The sequence below is a fragment of the Oryza sativa genome, chromosome 10, assembly GCF_034140825.1.
Source record: "Oryza sativa Japonica Group chromosome 10, ASM3414082v1".
Lineage (NCBI taxonomy): Eukaryota > Viridiplantae > Streptophyta > Magnoliopsida > Poales > Poaceae > Oryza > Oryza sativa.
This window is the reverse complement of record NC_089044.1, coordinates 20,023,143-20,045,109: the sequence shown is the minus strand read 5'-3', so window position 1 is coordinate 20,045,109 and position 21,967 is coordinate 20,023,143. Positions and strand designations below refer to the sequence as shown.

General features: G+C 40.5%; 4 protein-coding genes and 1 long non-coding RNA gene across 18 annotated transcripts; 2 read left to right on the top strand and 3 right to left on the bottom strand.

Annotated features, from left to right (window-relative positions):
• Positions 1–196: 196 nt before the first annotated feature.
• Positions 197–1,313, bottom strand: LOC136353719 (uncharacterized). Its single transcript, XR_010737101.1, has 2 exons — positions 1,149–1,313; positions 197–1,014 (listed from the first exon to the last, which is right to left on the bottom strand). It is a non-coding gene; the product is annotated as an uncharacterized lncRNA (long non-coding RNA).
• Positions 1,314–1,386: 73 nt separating this feature from the next.
• Positions 1,387–2,582, top strand: LOC4349064 (heavy metal-associated isoprenylated plant protein 39). Of its 3 annotated transcripts, none has more exons than XM_015759495.3 (3): positions 1,387–1,469; positions 1,560–1,638; positions 2,082–2,582. In XM_015759495.3, exons 1-3 carry the CDS (start codon positions 1,461–1,463, stop codon positions 2,309–2,311), a joined length of 318 nt encoding a protein of 105 aa, XP_015614981.1. In that variant the 5' UTR covers positions 1,387–1,460; the 3' UTR covers positions 2,312–2,582. The 3 variants fall into 3 exon arrangements, with proteins under 3 accessions (XP_015614981.1, XP_015614980.1, XP_015614979.1); XM_015759494.3 differs by having other exon boundaries at positions 1,557–1,638; XM_015759493.3 differs by having other exon boundaries at positions 1,387–1,638.
• Positions 2,583–3,691: 1,109 nt separating this feature from the next.
• LOC4349063 (pentatricopeptide repeat-containing protein At3g60050) lies at positions 3,692–5,486 on the bottom strand. Its single transcript, XM_026020932.2, has one exon. It carries the CDS (start codon positions 5,305–5,307, stop codon positions 3,784–3,786), a length of 1,524 nt encoding a protein of 507 aa, XP_025876717.1. The 5' UTR covers positions 5,308–5,486; the 3' UTR covers positions 3,692–3,783.
• A 1,679-nt stretch (positions 5,487–7,165) lies between these two features.
• On the bottom strand, positions 7,166–9,134 carry LOC4349062 (low-temperature-induced 65 kDa protein). Its single transcript, XM_015757788.3, has 4 exons — positions 9,009–9,134; positions 8,586–8,897; positions 7,612–8,484; positions 7,166–7,500 (listed from the first exon to the last, which is right to left on the bottom strand). Exons 1-4 carry the CDS (start codon positions 9,070–9,072, stop codon positions 7,409–7,411), a joined length of 1,341 nt encoding a protein of 446 aa, XP_015613274.1. The 5' UTR covers positions 9,073–9,134; the 3' UTR covers positions 7,166–7,408.
• Positions 9,135–19,852: 10,718 nt separating this feature from the next.
• Positions 19,853–20,562, top strand: LOC4349061 (non-specific lipid-transfer protein 2P). Of its 12 annotated transcripts, none has more exons than XM_066304627.1 (2): positions 19,853–20,289; positions 20,426–20,562. In XM_066304627.1, exon 1 carries the CDS (start codon positions 19,935–19,937, stop codon positions 20,208–20,210), a length of 276 nt encoding a protein of 91 aa, XP_066160724.1. In that variant the 5' UTR covers positions 19,853–19,934; the 3' UTR covers positions 20,211–20,289; positions 20,426–20,562. The 12 variants fall into 12 exon arrangements, with proteins under 12 accessions (XP_066160724.1, XP_066160723.1, XP_066160722.1 ...); XM_066304626.1 differs by having other exon boundaries at positions 19,853–20,293; XM_066304625.1 differs by having other exon boundaries at positions 19,853–20,303.
• The last annotated feature ends 1,405 nt before the right edge of the window (positions 20,563–21,967 follow it).

The window sequence follows — 21,967 nt, the reverse complement described above, 5'->3', positions numbered from 1 at the left end:
GGCCCAACGAACCACCGCCTTATTTGCAAATTGCGTGTCTTCGGTCCGGTAAAACTTGGGAGCCAAGTTGGCTGGGGGGGCAAACTTGATAGCCAAGTTTTGCCTGCATTTCGAGTTGGTCAAAAATCTGTATTTCCAAAACTGCTAGTCTCACTTTCAGATCCGTAATGCTGGAGCAGAAATTTGCACCCGTCCATGAAGAGGTGTATTTGTCAAACCACATATACATACATGTCGCCATGGAATTCGTACCGTTGAATCTTTCTTTGGCACTATAGTTTCACAAGATAAAACGAATGCAACGAGGAGACAATGACTGACTGACCCTGTATATCACCCCACTCATGAACTCGTGGTAGCCCAGCCCAGCCAGCAAAGCCCATCAGGTTCAAGAACAGGCCCACCAACAAAAACACGCCCGGCCCAATTGTGCACGTTCTCGTGTACTCAAGCCTGAAAGGGATCAGTTGTGAGCTTCCATCCTTTTCACAAAACACTTTTAGTTTCAATCATGCGCTGTGCCAATACTGCCAAACACCAAAACCAAACAAACCAAATTCTTCTAGATCCTCCAGTAAAAGAAGCGAAGAAATTCCTCTGGATCATGTCACTCACACGGTCGCATGTCTGCTCGATGCTCCTGAGCCTCACTGCCCCACTACCAACCAACGTTGAGACTTGAGAGGCGAACAGCCCTGCCATTTTTCTTCCAACCTCCAAGCCGCTGCAACCTTCTCGTCCTTTTGTATTCAGTGATTATAATGATAGCGACATTATGGTAGATGATCCTCACCCGCTTTTGCCGCTTTACTAGAGATGTCTGGACGTCGTCGCCACCACGCCGCCGCCGTCCCGTCACTAGCTGCCGCCCCCGCACTCTCACGCCAGTCCACCACCACTTCTCTCCATGGACAGAATCCCGTCGTCTCGCGTCAGTGCGCGCCGGGTGCCGGCGTGGCGGTTGGCACTGACCCGTCCCACGGTCGCACCAGGACACTGACCGACCCTGCAATCCTACGTAGCAAAGGCATGTTCAGGAATGGATGGAAAGGGACATCACAACAATTTTGATCAGAAAGAAAAGCCAGGGATGAGTGAACCAATTGAAACTGGCAGCGGCCGAAAGAGTTGAAAGTATTTTTGCGTACCTCATCTCCAACGCATCAGATATCGACGAGACGGACGGATGAATAAACTGGTCACTTGCAGCAAACAGAAACTGGCCTGGCTTGGCTGCTGACTCATCGCCAAACACCAATTGGGTGGAGAAAGAGAAATAAATACCAGTGCTGAATGGAATTGGTGATATGGTTTCTTCCAGAATAGTGACAGCACACTTGCACCCTTTGCATATAAAGGTGCCCGGCCGGTGCCATCACCAGCCTTGGTTTCTTCTCATTGTTCATACCTCAGCAGAACATTAAGCCTTTCCCCTCCTCCACTCCATTCACAGCTTCCAGATGGCTCAGGTAAGCAAGTGCAACTCTTGTTTATGGTTCAATTCCCTGATTCCTTCGGCGGTTCACGCCTTCGTGTCGTCGGATGATAATTCTCAGCAGAAGGTGGTGCTGAGGGTTCCAACCATGACCGACGACAAGATTAAGCAGAAAGCCATTGAAGCCGTTGCAGACATCTACGGTAACATTCTGTACCATCCCCTTTCTTCTTTGGCTGCTGAAACTTGAAAAATATGTTTTGATCTCTGATTCAAAAAACATCTGCAAATCACATTTGGAAGCATTAGCATGGTTTTAGGCAGAGGTTTGATAAGAGATATCATGTAAGGTGGAAATTGTTTGTTACATCACATAACACAATGAAGATGACGATCGATGATATAGTTAGGCATACGGAATGATTTCCCCCCTATGTATGGGATTATTAATATGTGCTGTTTGCGGTGAACAACTGTACATTAGTTTCTAAAGGTTAGACAAAAGAACTGGATGCTCCACATCATGTATTATCAGCTGAACATGTAATGATGCAAGATTGGATCTTCAAAGAAGTATTTTGTAAGATAAACTATTACTGTGTCAACAAGAAAATCTAATGCATTACACACCTCATTTCATGTACAGGTATCGATTCCATAGCTGCAGATTTGAAGGACAATAAGATGACCATCATCGGTGAAATGGACACAGTGGCAATTGCAAAGAAGTTAAAGAAGATTGGGAAGATTGACATTGTGTCTGTTGGACCTGCAAAAGAAGAGAAGAAGGAAGAAAAGAAAGAGGAGAAGAAAGAAGAGAAGAAGGAAGAGAAGAAGGAGGAGAAGAAAGAGGAAAAGAAAGAAGAGAAGAAATGATAAAATTATGAAATATATAACACCATTGCATAGTGTCTCTCCCATCTGCAAGTGAAACAGCCAATACCTTGGACTTTTGATCGATGTTTTATGTGAAATTACTCTGTACCATAATACTGTAAAGAACATATTGGTACACGTAAGTAATATTGCTTACAGTTACAAAAAAAAAATTACAACCTGTCAATTGCTCTATTAACATCAACACGCTGTAACTCAGCAATTTGTCTTCACATATGACAATATCATCAACTTTAATGCTTTATGTTTATGATGCCAAAGTCAATTTGGCAACTAAAAGAACTTAGAGAACATTGCTAATTTGATGAATCTTTGCAGGCCTGTACCTATCGTATTGATTAATTCAAATATTTTTTTCCAACAAAAAATAATGGATGACCAGAGTCAGAGATACCAAGGTTGAAACTGACTTAAACAATATTTAATATCCCCTCCAGTAAAAGATAGTGGTGATTCAGGCCAGGGTAGATGCAACCAAACATTAAGAGCTTAACAATCGCTATCTCTATAAATACTTAAACTGGACATGCGAAAATGGTGTGTGTATATTTTGCTTAAATATTTCTATTTTATATAGCATTTTACCGTGTGTATAATATATCACAATAGATATTAGAAGTTGTGGCTGTGTTTGGAGACTTTGTCGCTGCCAAAAATGTCACTTATTTGTGACTGGAGGCAGTCTTAACGGTGTGTTAATTTGTTGCTATCTTTTTAAGACACTGAGAATTTTTAATCATACATTACATAAATGCATAATGATAAAAGCAATCTGTGACGAGAGATGCTAATGACCTAAAGAGCATCATTAAGGGACAAGATTGCATAGGCTTTTCATCTCTTAGTGCTGCAAGATAATGCACAATGTTTATATGGATCTTATCTGATCTATGACATATAATCCACTAAGCTAAACCTATGCTAGGGTTGACAGAAATGAGAATTGAGAGAAATACGGTGTGCTTTGCATCCAACCGAATCAAAAGCCTAAGTTCTGTTGTAATTTAGCAAAATGATATGCCCCATATTTTGTTGAGCATAAGTTCTTGGCACTGTAAAAAGTATATTGAAAACAAAAGATTGGATGTAATCTGGTTCAGGAGACCAGAAGTGGAAGTAAATCAAATATTGTGTACTACATTGCAACAGAACTAAGGTTGGGTTTCCTATTTAGGACTAGTAAATCAGGGTTGAACTCCTCCATCATGAGTCGGTTAGGATTTAGGACACGCCAGGCCACCCCATCCTATCCCATTCCATTAGTGCGTAAAACAGTTTAAGTATACAGTGTTGCATTTCTGTACTGAATAAATAGATAAGGAACCCTATGTGCTAGAGTAACAGTTAGAGTGCGAATGGTTACCTCACAAAGTACTCCCTTATGATCCATCTTTCCAAGTTGGAAACAATACAACAAAATTACAATGTAACTGACTATGGGGCCTCACATATCAGCATCTTCTATATCTCCTGAACCTTGACAATAAATGAAGATAATGACCCTTATTTGTCATGTACTGAATGATATTGTTAGCTTCAGAATCCTTCCCAGCATTTCGCAACCTACTCACTAGAGTACTATACACTGTAAAGTTTGGAGTGCATCCTCGCGACTCCATGTCCTTCAGCAGAGAGCATGCTTTATCAAATTCTCCTACTATGCAAAGTCCGCATATCATGGAATTGTATGTGTACACATTCGGAAGCTGCCCTCTCAGCAACATATCATCGAAGAACTTCTGGGCTTCATCGAATTCCCCAGCTGCCACATAACCTGTGATCATAACTGTGTAGCAAACAACATCTGGTTGACACCCTTTCTTGACCATCTCATCGAAGAAATACTTGCAAGCTTCTAGGTTGCCAGCACGGCTGAGACCATCTATCAAGTTTGTGAAATGGAGCACAGTCGGTACACAGCCAACATCGCTCATATAGTTCAGTAAATTGAGAGCAGCAAGTGGTTTGTCTCCTTTACCAAGCACATGAAGCAAAAGATTGTACGTATAGAGGTCAGGTGCAAGCCCATTTTTTCCCATCTCATCAAGCAACTTATGGAACTGATCCAATTTCCTGAGCATATACTTGGCACGCATCACCACGTTGTATGTCAAAACATCAGGTGAGTGCCCCTCGGCGATCATTTTCTGGTGAACCCACTCAATCAACGAATACTGCTCTATGGTCAGCAGAGTGTGCAGTATCGCATTGAATGAATTCCTAAATGGGCGATAATTGAAATTACTTGACTTGATGAACCTCTCCACCAGCCTCCGCCTCAATCCAGCCCGCCCCGATGTGCATACCAAGAGGTGGAACGTCCGGGAAGACACAGGCAGCCCCTTATCTGTCATATCCTCAAGCAGCCGCCACATCGCCTTGAGCTCCCCACACTCCGCAAAGATCTTCAAGATGAGGTTGTACATGCTCGTGCCGTGCCGGTACCCCTCCTGTTCCTCCGCCCACAGGAAGAACTTGTAAGCCAGCCTCGGGTACCTAGCGCGGTTCACGCCATCGATCGAGACAACAAATTTGAGCAGCACTTCCCTCACAAGGGCATTGGACACCCTCGGGCGCATTTCGTCGAGCGCCTGGCGGGTGTTGAACCCCGGGCCATCCTGAAGCAGGATCTTGACAATCCTATCCGCCTTCAACCTCAGCTCCTCAAAGAACCTCCTCCTGGAACCGGACCCCGCGCCAGGGGACAAGTTTTCGCCATCATCGTCGTCGGTCTCAGCCCGGCCGGGCGGCGTCGGCAGCCGGAGCAGCACTTCCTGCGGGACGCGTCCGCCATCCAACCCTCCCTCCTCCTCCTCCTCCCCCCTTCCAATGCGAACGTCACCACCACCACTCTCCCTAGCTCCAGGCCCCTCGCCCCCGCTCCGGCTCCCCGCGTGGACTCCGCAGAGCCGCCTGCGCGGCCAGAGGCGGGCGGAGAGCGTCTGCAACGCGGGCGGGCGAGCGCCCGGGTTCATTGCGAGGGAGCGCTCAGGGGCTCGCGTGAACGCATCTCGCGCGAGCCACGGCGGGGTGGTGGTCGGCGAGCTCGGGCACGGTGGTGGTGGCGGCGGCAATGGCGGGCGGCGGCGCGAAGAGGGAGTTTGGCGAGAGGTGGCTGCTGCGACTGCGAGGGATGGAAATTTTCGGCTTCGGCACCGCCGGCGCCGTACTGGGCCGCTACTGGTAGCGAATCGATTTTTTGTCTGGGCCGAAATGGTATCTTGTGTTGGGCTACGAGGCCCATGTTTGGGTAGTTTTCACAATTAAGCCCTTTTAGAAAACACTTTTACAAAAAAAAAAAGAAATATCTTAGGCTGGGTTGGACAAAACATGTAGGGACCTTAATCCTACGCGCACGCGAACGAAACAACTTATTTGCACATGATTAATTTAATACTGTATTAACTAAAATAAACTTAAAAATTAGATTAATATGTTTTTTAAGGCAACATTTCTATATGATGCTTGTATTGCCAGCCTTCATCGGCTCCGAGGTGTGGCCGGGTGAGCAGTCTGCGGAACGTTTCACTGCCTGGCCTCCTGGGTTTCTGAGTACTAGCGAACCTCCTTAGAAGTACCTATATTGGAATACCTAAAACTTTGCAAAGAAAAAAAAGACACAGTTTAGCAGTTCAAAAAGCATATGCGCGTGGAAAAACGAAAGGTAGAAGTTGAAAATGGTGAGGAAATAAATTAGCCTAGTACTATAACTCTTTACATAAATAAAAGTTGACACGTAACAATAAACATAGTATTATTATGATTCTAAAGTTTCATAAAACCACGTCATCGACTAATTCTTTTTTTCATCCACCATAAGCTCTAAAGTTAAATTAAATTTATGAATTCTTTCAATTCATTGTAAGCCTTAGCCACTTAAGATAATCATTTTATTATTATTTTGGCCACAGTAACAAGGTAAGCATTTCATTTATTATCTGTGCTATTTGCTATAGTAGTAACTCAAAGTCCCAAAAAAGAAGAGGAAAAATTGGGTCTCGCAAGATAGTTAACAATATGGTTTTATGAAACTAATTATAGGACTTCAATATCGATCTGGAATTATGTATCGGATGTTAAAATTCACTTGTAGGATTATTTATTGTAAAGAGACGCAGTAAAGAAGGTTGTTTCCAAAATCATGGGGTCAGACAGTCAACCACCCAAGTGTCTCGACTCCCATACAGGCACACGGCTCTAGCTTCGTCCTGCCACTTTGGACCAAACGTCCAAATCCAAATCATTCCTGCTTCATATTCAGGCCATGCATCAGCAGGAAGAACCGGAGATGTTGGTAGTCAATTACTCAATCGTCCGGTGATCTAACACGATATCGTTGTCGCACTCGCACCTCGAAATATTCATGGCACTTGTAAGCTACTTCCTGCGTTTCACAATGTAAGTCATTCTATCATTTTCTACATTCATCAATATAAATATGAAAAGTGCTAAAATAATTTACACGGTGAAACGGAGGGGTGATAAATATAAGAAGGGCTATAATAACTTGATGAATGTGGAAAGTGCTAGAATGATTTATCTCATGAAACGGAGGGAGTAAGTAGTCATCTGTTACATTTGGCAATTTCGGCGTGCACCTTGATTTTGATTAGCTGTTCACAGTTTCTTTCACACACAATGCATGGAGATGACCGGTCTGAATCGCTCGGAAGAGAAGCAAAAGGGGACATTAACGTCAATGAACTTCTGGGCGCCACTCAGCAGGTGAAAAATAGCTAGCTGCAAAGATTGGAAATTTCCCAGTGTGTTTTCTGAAGAACTTTCATCAGTGATCAGGAAGAAAACGGTGAACACTTTTGTACTAGCAATTAGTTGAAACAAACAGTGTGTATCACAAGTCCACAAACCATTACAAGTTTCAACTGAACTTGGCCATTTTCAAAACGGGCTTGCTTACATACACACAGAAGACATCAAAAAACAAAAACTGCACATCGACACAAAAGCCGTACATAACGGCTTATTATTCCAAGCACACTGACACTTTTCTTACACTTACACGTGTATACGTGGCAACATACAGACACACACGAGAGGATCCATTTCTACAACGCTTCATGTCATGCTTACGTTCGGCTGACGTTGGGTCTCGCCGATCTCCTCCCCGCGAATCACCGGCGCCGATTCCACCTCCGCGCCATCCGCCTCTGCAAAAAAAAATCACACGAAAAAGAGAAAAAAAAAACGAACTCGATCATCAGCTCATGATCCGGCTGCGAAAATGGCAAGTGAAATTTGAGATGTTTGTGTTTATGTACCTGTGGTGGTGGTGGGCTGCACGGTGTCGGAGACATGGGTGCCGCCGGTGAGCGACGTGACGGCGTCGCGCGCCTTGGCGAGCACCTGCGCGGGCGCCTCCCGCACCTTGGCGATCGTGTCGCCCGGCGCCGCCGGCGCCACGGCCGGAACGCGCTGCGCCACGTCGTCCTTGCGCCGCTGCACCGCGCCGGAGATGGCCTCGCTGAGCGCGCGGTCCTCGTCGCCCGGGCGGAGCTTGTCGGCGATGTAGCCGGTGACTGTTACCCCCTTGTCCTGCTGCTGCTGCCCCCCGGTCGCCGGCTCGCCGGAGGCGAGGGTGGTGGAGGCGTCGACGTCGTCCTGCGACTGTGAGCCGGCGGCGCCGCCGGCGACGCCTGGTGTGGCGGTGCCGGCCGACTGCGTCACCTGCCGCACCTTGCCGGCCACGGCCGTCCCGACGCCGGCGACCTTCTCGTACACCGTGGTGGCCAGCTTCTTGCCGTACTCCGTGGTGCCCGCCGCCGCCGACTTGATCTTGTCGGTGTACGTCGCGCCGGGCGTCGCGCCTGCAGCTGCGCTGTCGGGCGTCGCGTCCTTCCACTCCTCACCGGCGGTGGCGGCGTCCGACACCGGCATTGGGTCGTTCTGCACGTCGGCGTCCGGCTTCCCGGCCGCGCCGACGTGCTTCGGGTCGTCGGAGACGCTCATCGACTCGAAGGCGCGGACGACGGGCGTCGTGCCGATGTCCTCCCCCTCCCGCGGCACGCGCGTCGTGGAGCGCGGCGCCGCCGGGTCCTCGACGACGGGGCCGCCGAGGTCGCCGAGCCGCACCCTCGGCGCGCCGCCGTCGCCCTCCACCTCCTGCACCGAGGGGATCCTCGCCGAGTCGTACACTGCAACCAACCAAACAAGTTCTCAAAACCTGACAACGACGACGACGGCGGCGGCGGCGGCACCGCACGCAGGGAGAGAGATCAACGGAGCAGGAGCTTACTCGGAGCGCCATGGACCTCGGGATCGGACTCCATGGCGACGGGCTTGTCCTCCTCGACGTCCTCCTGGTACCCGCGCTGGTCCACGTCACCCATCCTCTGCGCCGCCACATCGTCCTCGCCCTCCTCGCTGCTGCTACTGCTTCCGCTAGCGCGCTCGCCGCCGTTGTTCCCGCCGTGGCCGCCGCCGCCGCCGCCGGCGATGGTGTTCTTGATCTTCTTGACCTTCTCCTTCACCTTCTTGAGCACCGGCTTGTGCTGCTTCTCCTCCCCACGGTGCATCTGCCCCTGTCCCCCCTCCTCCTCCGCCGCCGCTGCAACAAACACCCCCACCATTAATCACCAACCTCGCCGTCGCCGCCGCCGCCGCCGCCGACGGCGTCGTACACAGTGATCAAATCAATCACACACACACGCAAACTCACCGACGTTGCGGAGGCCGACGTCCTCGGGGACGTGCTTGGTCGTGAGCATGGCCGGCGCGTCCATTGTTTCTCAAGCTGATGTGTTGATCGGATTTGCGAGGTGGAAGAAGAAGACGAGGAGGTGATGAGGTGCGGCAATGGCGGAGGAGAGGAGGATATAGGAGGAGGAGGTGAGATGGGCGGGTGCCACGTGGACGCACACGTGGGGGTTGGGCGGGGAGGAAGGGAGGGACGCGTGGCAGTGGCAGTGTCGCCGGAGAAGAGAGAAGCGACTCGAAGGTGTCCACCTATAGTATCCGGGATGGACGCCGACGAGGAATGATTTGATCGGAATTTGATAAAAATTGACGATAATTTCATCGAAGTCCGTTGTCATGTGGCAGCGCGATCTTTGGACGCGTCCATTTTTGAGCCACTTTGGTCGGTGCTTTCTTTTTTTCGCTAGAGAAAAGGGAAGAAAGTAATGCGTTGGAATTTTTTTTTAGAAAAAAGGATTTGTCGTTTGGATGAATAAACCACGGGACAGTATATTTGGACGCATATATATACAACTGGAACTGCTCGTGCTTTATTCACACAGAAAGGAGAACATATGTTTCTTTTTTCAAAAAAGCATTTCCGTGCTAGTTTTCGGAAGTAGCTATATAACATATCAGTTCTTTAAGATAAAAATATTTCAAATATAACTATAGCATAATTACGGTGTAATTACAATATATTTACATGCATACATCCAGCAAGAATCTCTCGCTAGAATAAATCATTAAGCTTATCTAATGGTCCAAACTGTTACCATATTTTTGAGCAAATTCCTAATTTTCTGCACTTTTTTTTAAGTTTTTAGCAAATACATAAGGTCTGTTTAGATTGTAGCTAAAATAAACCTTATAAAGTTTTGGCAACAATTTAGCAATATTGCCAAGTTTTGACAGGATTTCTTACGTATTTATTAGTAAAAAACTTAATGGATACGTATATTTATCAACTTTAAAAAAATGGTATGTTCTGAAATGGTATAACATGAACAACCCGTAGTTTTTCTGTAATTTTTGGGTTTCTGTAATTATTTTGGGCCGGTCACCTGCATGAATGTTCATTCATCAGGATGGACCTCTGAGCGCCGGTCTGCTTTGGAGTGGCCCATTTATGGGCCGGCCCATGCATTCTGCTGCGGCTGGCCCGAGGTGGCCCACCCCACCGTTGGGCCACCCAGTGCAGCCAGGCTTCCTAACGTGGGCTGCATGAGCCGGGCCTGCCGGTGTAGACTTTCTCCGGCCGGTTTCACTTCTTGATTTGATCATTTCTTCTGGAAAAAGGCTATAAATATGAAATTCTTTCTACTAAACTCTTATCAAACTGTGAGTATATATAGATTTTCTGTAACTCTCGTCTAGTTAAATCAAACAGTTCAGATTATTGTTTGTAAGGATTTTGCAAGTATTTCACTTTTAAGTACGTGTAGCAGCGCTCTTATTCTTTCTGTGGCAAGTGGCAACCGTGTCTATTATGTCATGATAAATCGAGTTTAGTTTCGGTCGACTCACCATTGAATAACTATGTCTTTTAAACCACTTGCCTATCTGATAAATCGAATAACTAGATTAAAGCTCATGGACTATACGGCAGTCAAACACATGAACAGAAATTTCGATGGCATTTAGTTAGCGGGGGATGTGTTTTACACGCTTTGCTAATTAAGAACAAAACAATACGTGGCTGACAGTGGCATTTGATTATTTCTTTTCTCTGGAAACAAACAAAACGCAACTTGAATTTATCAGTTTATGTGAAGCACCATTCATGCGGCGTGGAATCGGGCACGTACAGCTTCATTCGTCAGGGTTTGAATCTTAGTGACAAAAATAATTATGGTTACATAATAGTATGTATTACGAATGATTTTATAATTTTTAAGGCGGTACAAAAAATATACTGTAAATTTTGGTACCTCCGATAAATAAAAATTTAGATTAAAGATTTTGGTACATCTCAAATATTATAAAATTTCTCATGTTTTATTAGTTATTGCAAAGACTGAAAGCTTTAATTTTTTTTAAAAAAAAATCAGTTTCCACGAATGGACAAATCCAAATGAACTATTCCGTCCATGTTTGCGGTTTGCCATTACAATCCAACTGGCAACAACAATCAATCAACTTACAGGGCCCAAGTGAATAAATGCGATTTCTTTCCACTGTTAATAGGATCCAAATTAAGTATAGAAATAGTAGCCGCCGGGGGCAGCTATGTATCAATGTATGTACGGTGTCATGCATGACTGATATTCATGACACAAAGCCAAAAGATTTGAGCACAGTGATTTTTTATACTAGGCCTTAACTGTACGAATAACAGGGACACGACTCCCTGTCGGCGCCCGATCAGCAGGGGTGAAATCGGACGCTGACGTCTGATTTACGTGTAAATTTATTTTAAACTGATTTTTCTCTTAAATTACTTATTTAAATTATGATCCGATTACATCATTAAATTCGTTGCAATTAAATCTTCAAAACAAGACCACACATGGATATATTCCGACGAAATTTTTTTTACCTAATTATTGAATTATTTTTAAATGTTACACGATGTTCCACCAGGTATATTGGAATTGTTGTACTAAGTAGATCGAAAATGTTTCACTCGTTTAAATCGGGTGTTGTTTCACCTTATATAAAAACAATGTTTCAGCAAATAGCGGAAAAATGTTTCAGTTCACTGCAACATTTGATTCATACATAATAAAACATTATAAGTACACTAGGTGAAACATTTTTCGGTGGAACAAAAAATGAAACGAATTCCCTTAATAAAGGGGTTTCCAAAATATGTGGGTTTTTTTGTTGCAATGGAATGTTTTAGTTCACTGCAACATTAGATCTATATATAGTGAAACATTAGGTGAAATATTTTTGGTGGAAAAAAAGAAATAAATTTCCTTAATAGAGGATTTCCAAAATATGTGAGTGATTTGTTGCAACGACGCGTTCTATAATATCAAAATCCACTGCAACATTTGATTCGTATATAGTGAAACATCACGAGTACACTAGCTGAAACAACGTAAAACTACTGGTTGAAACATCTAAAGAACCATAATGTAGCATTTTTAAAAAATATCAATAAAAAAGCTAAAATATTTTTTGTCAAAATATAATCATGTGTGGTCTTGTTATAAAGATTTAATTGCAACGAATACAACAGTGTGATCGGATCGTAGATTAGATAATTAGTTTAGGAGAAAAATCGTTTTAAAGCTATTTAAAATACTTGGCACGTGGTTCGAGGCGCCTATTTTTTTTCGGCCGCTCAGGCGCCCGACACACAGCATTATCGGAATAACAGGAAGCATTAATTTGTGACTATTTTGTCATAAAACGGTATGTGTGTCTTTTTTTTACTACTATAAAAGCTAATGGTGGTGGTGGCCACCAATGACCAACCCACTATCACTAAATTTGCACGTCCTACAAATTAGTCTTTGATATTTTCTAATATTATGTAATAGTCTAATATTTATTTAAAACAAGTGAATAACGTATATTCAAATAAGTATGTGCATTTTACCATAGCAAAGCATGTGCATTTTGCTAGTATTAATGAGAATATTATATCAGTCTGAGTGTTTGTAGGGATAGGATATATACATATGTGTTCATCTAGCATAAGTATGCGAGCGTGTGAGTGTCTGCATTTGTACCGGCCGTGTTTAGAAAAAAAACCACATGGTTTCAAATAAATATTATACACATTCCTGTCTCAACGATTTCTCCCAATCTATGCTCCCTCCATTTTGAAATGACCGACAATGGTCAATATTTATTTTGGAACTTTCACCACTCGTTTTTAAAAATACATATACTAAAAAAAAACATACTTGCATCCTAAATATAAGCGCCATACTTTTGTTCATCCTGATCTGAATATTTAAAAATAATTATTTTCGTCGGGATATTTAGAAGTAATTATTGATCAAAGTCAAAATAGTGATAGTCAACCGTGTCAGTTATTTATAGGAGTGACTAATTGAGAATATATCTGTGCAAACAAAACAACAACATAACATTTAAATTGTAACACTCCATCCTACAGAAACCATGGGGTCCAGCCCAGTCATCCAACGGATAAACTGAATTACCTGTCTTATACTTTCGTTCTCACTTCATATAAAAGGTTTAAATTGTAAGTGTATTATTGTCGAAGGGATAATATTTTATAAGTTGTTTTAGTAATGTGGTATGGTACTAATCAAGTGTAGAATTATTATGAGATAGGCTAAATGCCACATAAATTAGGCAGGATGATCTCCAATATGACCAAAACTCTCATGGATGCCTAACTTATCTGCTTGGACGATGTTGTTTGGTGCCGGAGCCACGTCGATCTTGATTGATCCCCTGTTCTTGTTGTGATCCAATTAATTTGGAACAGACCAATTCTGCACAGTACGCACGTATGAATATCCACTGCTCATAGTCAAAGAGACCCATACGAGAGTACTATACGAAATGCACGCACCTGTCAAGGATGATCCATGTGTGAGTCTCTTTCTTTTCCATTTCAATTCATCCATTAATATTCTTCATCTGTTTAGCTAAGGACGAAGAACACTCGTACAGTATAGTACTCTTCCGTTTCAGGTTATAAAACGTTTTGACTTTGGTTTGCTTTGAGTTTGACCAAATTTATAGAAAAAGTAGTAATATTTTCAACCCAACATAAATTTATTATAAAAATATATTCAGTTATTGATTTGATGAAACTAATTTAGTATTATTAATATTACTATATTTATTTATAAACTTAGCCAAACTTAAAACAATTTGACTTTGACCAAAATTAAAATATCTTATACTCTATAACGGAAACGGAGGGAGTACTATATTAGCTAGCTATAGTCGTCGTCATTGCGTTCTTACGTGCCTAACATATCATGTTTCACGTTTGTATGGTGATCGAACCTGCAGGACATGTACAATATGGCATTCTTCATATGATAGTTACTACTACTTCTCCATTCTTGTTTCAGAATGTAAAATGCCTTTTAAGTAAACCTTTTAAATTTGATCAAACATATATTAAAAAAATAAAGCAACATTTATAACATAAAATTAGTTTTATTAAATCCACCTTAAACATTATATTTAACATACTCCGTCCGTCTCAAAATATAAGTATTTTTAGACTCTGACACGGTCTACAAGATGCTACGTTGATCAACAATATCTATAAAAGTAAAATGTTTTAAATAAAAAGAGTTGCATATTATAATAGTTTGTTTAATGATAAATCTAGTAACATCAATTTTACATGATTGATCTTTTCTATTTTTTTGCTATTAATAGTCAAAGTTAAAAATGTTTGACTTGTCACTATGCTAAAAATACTTATATTTTGGGACGGAGGGATTATTTGTTTGGTGCTATAGTTTAGATCAAACATAAATAACTTTGACTTACAATAAAAAAAACACAAACATTGAACTATCTCCGTTTCAAGATATAGTAAATTTTAGTTACGAATCTAGAAATCATTGTTTAGATTCGTAACTAAAAGCTATTATATTTTGGACCAATAGAGTTAGTATATTCTTAAACGGTTGAAGTAGTACATAGATCCAAGGTTACTTCCATGTTCAATTATCTAAAAAAGCCGTTAATTTATGTATTGTTTGTTTCAGCTTAAAATTATTGTAATCTAGATTGTTAAGTCAAATTACTATAACCTGGATTATAATAAGCCCTGGATTATAATAAGCCGACCTAGAATACTCCCTCGGGTTCTATATTAATTGACGTTTTGGACAAGGTTGAGGTTAAACTTTTATAATTTTGACCATCAATAATTTTAAAAATATTTAGTTTAGAGAAACTATAAAAACATATATAGATTTATCTTTCAAAACACTATAATAAAAGTAAACATACATTTATTTATTGTATATATTATAATAGAAAAATAAGGTCAAACGTATATCTTGTAAAGCGTGTTATTGTCCAAAGCGTCAATTAAAATAAAACCGGAGGAAGTAAGTTGTTACTGTTTGTTTGTCTAGATTATTAGCTGTTTGTTAGGTGTTAGTCACCCAATAAACTAGAAAAAGCACCTATAGAGTGGATTACTATAGTAATCTAGCTTATAGATTGTAATAATATATTATAATAAACTATTTATTTTAATTTACTTCTAATAATTTAGATTATAATAATCCTAAGTTGAAACAAACTCGTTGTTTGTCATGTAGAATCAGAGAGCGAGAATAATTAATCTCAGACAGCGCGCATTGGGGCCATGCTCATCTGTCTTCCGTCTGATCATAACGATATGCTCATATGCATGGTAATCAAGCGTTGCATCCAAATATGCCAAGTAGGATGAACCGCTGTTACGTGCACGCATCTGCTACTACGGTTGCGTGCTTCGATTCGATCTACTGTGTCCTCCGTCCGGGAGCTGCTAGCCAGCGGCGAGCACTTCTCCTTTCCCTTTAGTAACTATCTATATTAGTTAATATACTTAACACTAATAATAGTAATTAGTATAGATTCTAGAGAGTTTTTGATATTCTTTTACTAACATATTGAAAATTTTTTTAAGTTTTAAATTTTTGGATATTTGAACACTTTCGATTTAAGTTTTAAATTTTAAAGACTTTCAACTCAGATTTGAAAACTTTCAACTTGAGATTTGAAAACATTCAACTCATATTCGAAAACTTTCATCTCGATAATCGAGATTCGAAAACTTTCAAGTTCTGATTTGAAAAATTTGAAAACTTTCAATTTGAGATTTGAAAATTTTCAACTCGATATTTGAAAACTTTCAACTCGAGATTCGAAAATTTTCAAGTCGAGATTTGAAAAAAATTGAAAATTTTCAAATCAAGATTTGAAAACTTTCAACTCGAGATTTGATCGAAAACTTTCAAGTCGAGATTTAAAAACTTCCAAGTTCAGATTTGAAAATTTTCAACTCAAAATTTAAACACTTTCAAACTCAAAACATGCTAAAGATTAAAAAATTAATCATAAAAAAGTGGGAAAAAACGAAAAAATCAAGAAAACAAAAAAATATGGGAGGAGGCGTGCGTGCGCCGGCGCTGGGCCTCTAGGCCTGAAACGCGCGCCGTCAGTGCACGCGCGTGTATTAGTGATTCCGCCTCCGTCCATCCTATAAAAAACTAATCTAGAATTAGACACTACTAGAAAAAGTGTTTTTCCAGACTGGCCAATCATATTTTCGCAGGCGGACAAGCCATCTGTCTGCATCTCAACGCCTGCGAAAATAGTTGATTTTCGCAGGCGTGCAATAGGTCCGCCTGCGAAAATAGCTTCTTGCGCTAAAAGAAAAAGGCAGCCACCGCCGTTTCCGGCGGTAGCTTCCCGTTCCCATTCCAGTTCCCACTCATTCCCTATCCAATCGAGTGAATCCAAATTCAATTCATCCAGTTCATCCAAAAATCACCGAATAAATTCATCCAGTTCATCCAAAATCACCGAATCAATTCTAGCAAAGAAAGCAAATAAAAACATTCCTAAAATCACGGCCGCGGCCCGCCGTCATCCACGCCGCTGCCGCACGGCTGCGCCTCGCCCCCCTCCGACCAGATCTGGGAGGGAGGGGCCGGGAGCCGCCGTTGCCCCCTCAATCCCCCTCGCCGCCGTGGCCGGGAGCCACGCCGCCTCGACCCTCCTCGCTGTTGCCGCCCTCTGCCGCCGCCGTCGGGAACACACGCCGCCACCGCCGGGAGCCGCCGCCGCCTCCGGCCTGCGGTCGGGGAGAGGAGAGGGGAGGGGAGGGCCGGAGGGGAGAGGAGGGGAGGTGAGGGGAGGGGAGAGGCCGGTGAGGAGGTGTGAGAGGAGAGGGGAGGGGAGAGACCGGTGGGGAGGGGAGGAGAGGTGTGAGAGTTAGAAAAAATGTAGCGCCCGCAAGTCTATTTATATTCAAGTCTATTTTCGCAGGTGGACAGTAAATTTTACCCGATTTATATTTTTGTAGGCAGTCATTTGGCTCTAAGGGTCATGCCCACCTACGAAAATAAAACCCCCACATCAGGGAAAAAATGCTTTTTCTAATAGTGAGATTTGTTATGTTCAGATTTGTTGTACTAGATTGTATGAAATCCAATTCTAAGTTAATTCCACTTAAATTCATGCAAAACTTTTTCAGTGAAATAGGCGCAAAACCAGTCTGTTGTGCAATATGGTTTGTTTACGTGCCACGAGAGGAGGTAGGAGAGCTACGTCCAAGGTTAGGCCCTGTTCAGTTTGTGAAAAAAAAATTTAGGTATTACATCGGATGTTTGACCGGATGTCGGAACGGGTTTTTGACACGAATGAAAAAACTAATTTCATAACTCGCCTGGAAACCACGAGACGAATCTTTTGAGCCTAATTAATCCGTCATTAGTACATGTGGGTTACTGTAGCACTTATGGCTAATCAGGGACTAATTAGGCTCAAAAGATTCGTCTCGAGATTTGTACAATTAGTTTTTATTTTTATCTATATTTAATACTTAATGTATGTATCTAAAGATTCGATGTGATGTTTTTGGGAAAAAATTTTGGATAACTAGACGGGGCCTATTTACACGTAGGTATATATATACCATTTTTTCTCTTCTTCTTTTTTCTTTTTCTTTGACCAAAACCCTATCAATGTAACGTCCGTCGAATTTGATCGGTCGTCCGAAAAAAATATGGTTTGTTTACTTTTGATGGTTTGTGACGAAGCCAACTTTAATTACCTGCAAATCTGGGAAGGCTTCAATTCATGATTTCGTCGCCAGCATGCCCATGCCTTGCACCGATCAGGCATAAACTTGGGACGTTGCCGGCAGGGAAAATTTCAGGTACGTGTCATTCAGTACATTAATGCACTCGCTTTCCTGTTTGAGAGGCAGTTGCAGCCCTGATTTCTCATTTTCCTAAAAATCTGGTTATGCATGCATCATCTACCTGTTATATAATTGTAGAAAAATATAAATATAAATTTTTTAAAGCTCTTTTATCGTAATTTATTTTTCAATATCGGTTTTCAAACCGCTTATTTCTAGCTGTTATTTATTTTTTTTCCAAGACTAACTAACGTTCCGTGCTTTGCAACGAATATTACAAGAGATTTAAGGCAAAAGCAAAACTTATAAACTTATAGCATAGTTAGTTAACTAGCATGGTGGTCCGCGCAATCTGCGCGGATAGCATCATTATATTTTCTCTCGTATAATAGCATATATGTTTTCTCAATGTGTTATTCAAATATATTAAAATGGCAACATAATTTTAAATTTTGTACTAATTTTACGAAACTACTAATTTGTAATATTCATATTGTATTTTTATATACGTGTTAGTTATTAACTTTTTAATATCAAATTTTAGTTATTTTTAAATTATATTCCTATATGGACTCTAGACTCATCTTTTAATATTTCTTTTTTTTTAATTTCGAATTATCTGTAAATTGTATTTCTATATATACTCTATGTTCTTCTTTCAATATTATTTATTTTTATTTCTGAATTTTCATATTATATTTTATATACATGTTAGTTATTAATTATTTTTAATATCAATTTTTAGTTATTTGTAAATTATATATATCCTATATGTACTCTAGACTCGTCTTTTAATATTTCTTTTTTTAATTCTGAATTTTCTGTAAATTATATTTCTATATAGACTCTATGCTCTTCTTTCAATATTATTTATTTTTATTTCTGAATTTTTATTATTTCTAATTGTATTTCTATGTGGACTCTAAACTTATCTTTCAATATTTTTAAATTTTTAATTTCGAATTTCAGTTACTTCTAAATTGTATTCCTATATTTGTATTCCTATATTGACCTTAAACTCTTCTTCCCATGTTTATCTTAATTTCGAATTTTAGTTATTTGTAAATTGTATTTTTACACGGACTCTAAACTCTACTTTTTAATTTTATTATGTTTATTCCAAATTTTAGTTAGTTTTAAATTCCTATATGGACTCTATACTCTACTTCTAATATTCCTTACTTTTTAATTCCTAATTTCTATTTTTTTTCTTAATTGTATTTCTATATGGACTCTATACTTACTTCTAATATTCCTTATTTTTAATTCCAAATTTCTATTATTTCCTAATTGTATTTCTATATGGACTCTAGTCTCCTCTTCTAATATTCCTTATTTTTTATTCCGAATTTCAGTTATTTCCTAATTGTATTTCTATATGGACTCTGGTCTCCTCTTCCAATATTCCTTATTTTTTAATTTCGAATTTCAGTTATTTCCTAACTGTATTTCTATATGGACTCTAGTCTCCTCTTCTTATATTCCTTAATTTTTAATTCTGAATTCCAGTTATTTCCTAATTGTATTTCTATATGGACTCTAGTCTCCTCTTCTAATATTTCTTATTTTTTTAATTCCGAATTTCAGCTATTTCTAAATTGTATTTCTATATGGACTCTGCCTTTTCTTTTTCTCCGATTAATGTGAGAATTTCTAAGCCATGAGAGCGAACGTGGAGGCTCCCTTTTCTATTACTTTAATAATATAATAGATTAGGCATATAATACATCCAAAGAAAAACATTAATGTGTGCATGAGTACTTCATGACTTTGGATGCAAACCCAGACATCACCACTAACATCGTCATTTAAAGTAGTGTGTGTGTCTATATATATATATATATATATCATACACCGTTTAATTATTATTCTATGATAAAATTTAAACTACAGACTTAAATTTATTTAGAAAATGATGGAGTACATCTCTGTACATTAACCTCTGCTTTCTGCGACACGCCGACACCTCCTGTCTATAAATACCCAAACCAACAGCCAAATTAAGCAGCAGCCAGCAGCCAACTGCATCGATATCGATCGATCACTCGACCGACCATCTCACAAGCAAAGCAAAAGCTCGTGGCAACAATGGCGAAGTGGGCGGCGATCATGGCGGTGCTGCTGCTGGCGGCGGCGTGGGCGCCGGCGCCGGCGACGGCGCAGTGCAACGCCGGGCAGCTGGCGATCTGCGCGGGCGCGATCATCGGCGGGTCGACGCCGTCGGCGTCGTGCTGCTCCAACCTGCGCGCGCAGAGGGGGTGCTTCTGCCAGTACGCGCGCAACCCGGCGTACGCCTCCTACATCAACAGCGCCAACGCCCGCAAGACCCTCACCTCCTGCGGCATCGCCATCCCCCGCTGCTAGGCACGCTCGATCTCCCGCCGCCGCGCGCCGCCGCTCGCCGGCGCCGGCGCCGGCCATGGTGCGTGGCAAATATATATATATATATATATATATATATATATATATATATATATATATATATATATATATATATATATATATATATATATATATATATATATATATATATATATATATATATATATATATATATATATATATATATATATATATACTGTGTGTACGTGCGCTTGAATAAAGGACGTGAGTTAATTTGATCGGTGTCGATGGTGTGTTTTTTTGGTATTCAAAGTTTGAATTCCGAATTTGGTCATCAGTTTATATATCTTGAGCTCATCTATAGCCGTGTTTAGTTCCTTTTCAAATTCTTTTTTAAGTATACGGACACATATTTGAAGTATTAAATATAGACTAATAACAAAACAAATTACAGATTTCACCTGTAAATTACGGGATGAATCTATTAAGCTTAATTAATCCGTCATTAGCAAATGTTTACTGTAGCACCATATTGTCAAATCATAGCGTAATTAGGCTCAAAAGATTCGCCTCGCAATTTATATGCAAACTGTGTAATTGGTTTTTTCATCCACATTTAATGCTCTATGCATATGTCTAAACATGTGACGGAATTTTTGGAAGTTTGAAGGGAACTAAACACAGCCTGTGTTGTCTAGTTTGTACTACCCCAATCTCTCGATTGAAATTTCTCATAAACAAATTTGAACCCTGGGATAATACGAGCGTTCTGATATGATCAAAACCAAGATGAATAGATGATACGTGCGTGCGTCCAACTTGTACTTGAAAAGAAAATGATATACTCAATTTTCTTCACAAAGTACAAGTAAAATGGACCTTTTTTTTTCCTAATGACTTTACTGGTTGTCAACCTTTTTCCCACGATAATTTTACTGGTGGTCTTAAAAAGGAGAGAAAACCTCGGAACGTAAAAGACATTAAGTGAAAACTCAAAAGCATGCACGTAAGAAATTTTTTCCTACCAACACTTTTTTTTTGTTTTCCCAAATCTCAATTGAGTCTTCTCAGCCCTTGAACCTTGCATATGGTTTGGGGGAAGAACACGAGGGAGGACCTTCTGAAGGTGAGTGTTTCCTATAGAAAGGGTGATACCTTCGGTCCCTAATCCTATCTTATTATATTATAATAAAGTTATAACCTACTGACTTCTAAAACTTAACATGCAAATATGCCACATTATCATCCACTAACAAGTTGATACATCATCATCCACTAACAATCAATACATTTAATATCATGCAAACATGCTATATTATCTATAATTTAATTTTTTTATATTTTAGAGCTTTTAAAATAAAAGTATATTAAATTATCATCCCACATAATTAACATAATATTTCAATATATATCTTCATTATTCTTTATAATATCTTATTTACTTACGTAAGTTCATCCTCACTTAGTTAATGTTATTTTTTATCTTCTCTATCAGCCATATCACATCAATTGATTTTAGTGCTTATGCAAGTTTATATTGTTTAGCTATTTTTACTTATTGTTACATACTAAAATTCCCGCGCGTTTTCCGCAGCAACGCGCGGGGTTTTACCTAGTATAACAGCAAAACAATACCACTAAACTGGTATTAAATGCCAATCCAGAACACATAAATTTTACAGGAATTTCATATGATTAAGTTTAATTCTCCGTAAAATTCCGTCGATTTAATTTTTTCGGGAAAATTCCTTCGCTCTAAGAACAGAGTCCTCAGGTAG